At 33.6% G+C, this 5,481-nt stretch overlaps 1 protein-coding gene across 4 annotated transcripts; it reads right to left on the bottom strand.

Moving 5' to 3' along the window:
- Window positions 1-672: 672 nt before the first annotated feature.
- LOC107465829 (pentatricopeptide repeat-containing protein At2g33680) lies at window positions 673-4,648 on the bottom strand. Of its 4 annotated transcripts, none has more exons than XR_002370036.2 (4): window positions 2,379-4,648; window positions 2,035-2,224; window positions 1,174-1,266; window positions 673-1,067 (listed from the first exon to the last, which is right to left on the bottom strand). XR_002370036.2 is itself a non-coding variant. In XM_016084825.3 (2 exons), exons 1-2 carry the CDS (start codon window positions 4,522-4,524, stop codon window positions 2,175-2,177), a joined length of 2,196 nt encoding a protein of 731 aa, XP_015940311.1. In that variant the 5' UTR covers window positions 4,525-4,648; the 3' UTR covers window positions 1,709-2,174. The 4 variants fall into 4 exon arrangements, 1 of the variants encoding a protein (XP_015940311.1); XR_001587539.3 differs by having other exon boundaries at window positions 674-1,067; window positions 1,174-1,229; XR_001587543.3 differs by lacking the exon at window positions 1,174-1,266 and having other exon boundaries at window positions 674-1,067.
- Window positions 4,649-5,481: the final 833 nt, after the last annotated feature.

Below are 5,481 nucleotides of genomic sequence, written 5' to 3'. Positions count from 1 at the left end.
TAAATATAAATTATCCTAATTTATTTTGAAGAAGTATGGACTATGGAGAAACAATATGAGCAATGGATTAAAAAAAAGTAAAATTAAAATTAAAAATTAAATTATGAATTAATTATTTAATTTCAAATTTTAAAATTTTAAAAATTAGGATTAACATTTAAATATATTCACTATCTATGATTATTAATTAATTTATGTAATTTTGATAGTTATTGGTGAATACTAATTTAATTTAAATTATTAATGCTCAAATATTAATTAATTTTTTATAATAATAAATTGTAATTTATTCTACTAAAAAATAATTATGTTAAGTATATACTAAAATTAGTCACTAAAATTAATATAAAATATATATTATAATATAAATTATATATTTATCTACTAATATAAAATATATATTAAAATATAAAATACATATTAAAAATAAATTAAATAGTATATGTATATATTAATACATGATAACTAATTTTAATATAAATATAATATTTTTTAATAAAATATCCAGGTTCTTCATGTGTACATAACATAACAACAGGTTCACTTGTACTAGAGCCACTCATCAATGCCTAAGACCCATCTATGAAAAACACATGTCAGTTTTCCGCAGGTTGTAAAAGGAAAAAACCAACCCATAAATTAATTGATATTGCACAGGCATGGGTGTTTTACTCACAGATGATTTAATATGGTGATTTCCATATTAACGAAGGAAAATATTTTTTTAACAAGTTCTGAGTAATGATGACAGGAGGACTGAAAAACAAGTGTGTTCATGAGTCATGACAGCATCGGTCACAAATCTTATTCCTCTGAAAGATGGCGGAAAGCAGCATAATGTTAGTTAGCACTTAGCAGATGAACGTTCAGTTAATTACACCAAAAAAGAAAAAACAGACATAGCAAACTTGTTATCAGTGATACATTTCTCATCAACTTGTTTATATGGTTCAATAATACAATCAGAGAACCACAGTTCCATCCTTCTGTACTATAGAGGCAATATGAGAATATTTGTACTCCATTTTGAAGTCCTCACTTCTTTCTCGCTTGCCTTCATTCCATATCTGGTTGCATGAAGCAAAGAAGCACATTAATGTTAACTAACATCCCTGTACTTTCTTGTCAAAATGTATATTAAAATGACAGAAACTAAAAGCCAGTAATACTCACTACTGTAAAGCTCTATTAATAAGCAATTCTGGTTCATAATTTCTCATGATTTGCCACTGCAAGTGCAAGCCCAATAAAATTTCTCAAGAAGCTCTGTCCAACAATTTTGCAGTTGTACTATTGACATAACTATCTTCAAAGTTAAAACTCGTATATAAGTTGTAGTTATTTAAAAGTAGTTTAATTACTCTGTTGGTCTCTATAATTTTTGCAAAATTTTCAATTAGGTCCTTATACTTTTTTTCTTTTTAATTTGATCCCTGTACTAATTTTTTTTTAATTAGATCCCTCTTGACAGTAATTAGTTTAATTGTATAGAAATTCAATTAAAAAAAATTGATGTAGGGACCAAATAAAAGGAGAAAAAGTATAGAGACCCAATTAAAAAAAAAAAAAATTGGTACAAGTACTCAATTAAAAAGGAAAAAATTATAAAGACCTAATTATAAATTTTGCGAAACGAAACTATAGTGACCAACAGAGTAATTAAACCTTTAAAAGTGTAAAATAACCTTAAAATTGCAGAATAAAATTAAACCTAATAAAAATCATAGATAATGGATTGGGGGTCTCAACATAAACCAAATTAAGTCTATGGTTGAGGGTTTCTATGTTAATAAAATTTAAAAGTACTTATGAAAATAAAATCTCGTTGTACTAATCAAAGGAACCTAATAAAGCTAAGATTGTTTAAATTGTTGACTAAGTATAGAACTCTGAAAACATTTTAAATTTACTTCATTCCCCTATGACAACATTGTGCATAGCAATTTCAAGGACGACTTCCATTTCTCCATATCTATTTTGATAGCTGTGATGACTTGCTCAGTGCAAATGAAGCTAGTTATCCTCTATGCTAACCTTCAAAACTTCTCTCTGAATCTGATTGAACGATGGTGCTTCGTTATCTGGTTCCTATTCATTGATTCATGCCAGCATTTAACCAGAGAAAGAGCAATGACTAATTAAATAATAATCAGTTGATCATCCTCCTATTCATGTTACATGCTAGAACAAACCATGAGTGGTATCCCTTCACTGTCTTCATGATCTACATGGAAAAAAAAACGCAAATTAAGAAACTCAAAAGTAGAATAAAAGCTAGTAAGACGTGTAAGTAATGAATGGGAAAAATAGGTTCAAAGATAATAAAACTGGTTGTAGAGCATGTGGATTAATGGAAAAATAAGAAGTGTAAGTAACACCTTTCAAATCATTTCTGATAGTTGCAGGCAATGGATCTGAAAGAGGTTGATATCCTTCATCTTTCATCAATTTGGTCAATAACCTTAACTGTGACCGTATTTCATGAATCTTTGGATGCATATCATCTCCAACAACAAATACATGAACCAAGTTCTTCAACTCAATCCAACTACACCCGGGTTCTTTAGTCACCCCTCGGTCACTCATCATTCTCCTTACACGTTCTACATCATCCTTCTTTCCTAAAGCTATATATATGCTTGATAACAATACATAAGCAGATGATTCTGGTGAGCCTAGCTCCATTAGTTTCTCACCAGCATAGACACCTATATCATAGTTACGATAGTTCCTACAGGCCCCTAACAATATGCGCCACAAACAAAAACCATGATCAATTGTTGCTGTTTCAATGAATTCCTTTGCTTCATTGAGTTTACCGGCACGGCTCAAGATATCAACCATGCAGGCATAATGCTCTACTGTTGGATCAATGCTGAATTTATCAGACATCATTTTGAAATAAGCCCAGCCTCTATCCACTAGACCCATATGGCTGCAGGCAGAGAGAAGATTCACAAATGTGACTGTGTCCGGCTTTGTTCCCTCCTGGCACATCATCTCAAACAACTCCAAGGCTTCTTTACCACGACCATTTTGAGACAGTCCAGATATCATTGCATTCCAAGAAATTACATCTCGGTTAGGCATCCTCCAAAATATACGGTACCCATCATCCAAACTTCCGCACTTAGCATACATGGCAGAAAGAGCACTTCCAATTGGAACTTCTAATTTGAAACCATACTTAATAATGCGAGCATGCATTTGCTTCCCCTGATCTAAAGCAGCTAAACTAGAACAGGATTTAAGAACACTCGCCATAGTTAGCTCGTTGGGGTCAACTCCGTCCATCTGCATATTGCAGTACAGATTCAGAGCACCTTCAAAATCCCCATTTTGAGCATATCCTGTTATGATAGAGGTCCAGAGAACAACATCGGGCTGTTCTATATACTCGAAACCCTTCCGAGCATCCTCTATGCTACCACATTTTGCATACATGTCCACCAAAGCCGATAAAACGTACAACTGCAATTCATACCCCAACTTCACTGAGTAACCATGCATTTGTTTCCCTTCTGCAATAGCACAAAGGTCACTGCAAGCATTGATCACCCCCACAAGAGTAAACTCACTTGGCATCACCCCAGAATGATGCATATCATAAAACAACCTCAGAGCCTTGTCAGAATCCCCACTCTGAGCATAACCAGTAACCATGGCCGACCAAGTGATCGAATTCTTCTTCCCGCACAAATAAAACGTCCTTAGCGCATCATCCAGGGTCCCACACTTAGCATACATGGTCACAAGAGCATTGCCCACGGAGATAACCGAAAGCAACCCCTTCTTGATAGCAAGGGAATGAACCTGCCTACCAATGTCCACAAACTCACCCCTAGTCAACGCACTAAGAACACTTGTAAACACAAACTCATTAACAACCTCCCCTTCTTCACAATTCATGGCCCCAAAGAGCTCCACAGCCTCATGAACCATCTCTAACGAAGCATATCCGGAAATCACCGTCGACCAAGAAACCTCGTTCCTCACAGGCATTGTATCAAACACCTTGCGGGCATCAAGTACAAGACCCATTTTGCAATAAAAGTTAAGCAGCGAGCTCCCAACATAAACATCACGAAGGCATGACGTCTTGACGGCGAGGGCATGGGTCTGACGGCCAGCGACGAAGTCAGAGGTGTTGGCAACGGCGGTAAAGACACCGGCGAAGGTGTGGGCGTTAGGGAGCTCCATGTGATGAGTTCTTGTCATGAGGCGGAAGAGTGAGAAAACAGAGGAGGAGTGAGACTTGTTCCTGGAGAGGGCATTGATGAGGGAGTTCCATGAGACAATGTCTCTGGTGGTGGTGGGGATGGAGTGGAGGATGAGGGTGGCTTTGGAAAGGAAGCCGGACTTGGCGTAGAGGAGGAGGATGGCGTTGGCGAGGTGAGTGGAGGAGAAGAAAGAACCGTTACGGAGGGTTCGGGCGTGGAGAGCATGGCCGCGTCGGAGGTTGGTGTGGTGGGTACAGTGGAGGATGTCTCTGAAAACCGTCGCATGTTGCGGAGAAAGAGGCATCAATCCAATACTCTTTGATATTCATTCATCGTTTCAAGAAGGCATCCGCGAAGATTACCGAGGTTAACGGGAATCCCCAAAGTCAATGAGTCATAGCTCACACGGCATTCTGTTCCCTCCTCATTTTAAAAGTTTCAGATTATCAATTACAATCGAAAAGAAAAAATTAATAAATATATAAAGATTATGTGAATGTGTATTGTATCTAGAATTAAAAATTGTCCAATTCATTAGAGTATATAAAATTAAAAATTGTCCAATAACCCAAAAAAAACCAGAATCTACAAAATTTCTACCGGATGAGATTCATTCCCGTTAATCAATGGAGAAGGAGTTGGAGATTGAGATATCCGCTTCAAGGAGATTCATAAAATTTTCGTAAAAGAGAATTTAATTAAATGTCTTTATATATAAGTAATTTTAATTTATTTTATTTTAATTTATAGAATTTAGTTTTAATGTATGGTTAATATAAAATTATTTTATATGTGTATTTAATTATATAATTTTATATTAAAAAAATAATTATTTTTTATATTTATTATGTAAATAATTATTTAAAAAAATAATTATGATTGTTTAATTATATAAAATATTTTATATTATCAGTGTATAAAAATTAAATTTTAATGTATATATTAAAAATTTTATATGAATATTATTATATTAAATTTGTGTTTGAGTTAATATATTTGATTAAAATGCATTGGATTTATTATAGTTGTGTTAATTCTTTTTTAAAAAAATAAAATTTAATATCCATAGATATTTGCAGATAATCGTTTCTCTTGTGAAAAAAAAATAACCGTGCAGAAATAAAGTGAAAACAAAAAGTATTTTATTAAATGAAAATAGGAGATAGAAAAAGAATTTTATTATGGAAATTCATTGGCATCCTTATTTAAGATGTTAACTTTTTTAAATAAATGTCGTATCTAAAATGTATTTGACACACAA

Source organism: Arachis duranensis, chromosome 1 (genome assembly GCF_000817695.3).
Source record: "Arachis duranensis cultivar V14167 chromosome 1, aradu.V14167.gnm2.J7QH, whole genome shotgun sequence".
Lineage (NCBI taxonomy): Eukaryota > Viridiplantae > Streptophyta > Magnoliopsida > Fabales > Fabaceae > Arachis > Arachis duranensis.
Note: the sequence above shows the minus strand (reverse complement) of the source record. Positions and strands in the feature narration are given on the sequence as shown.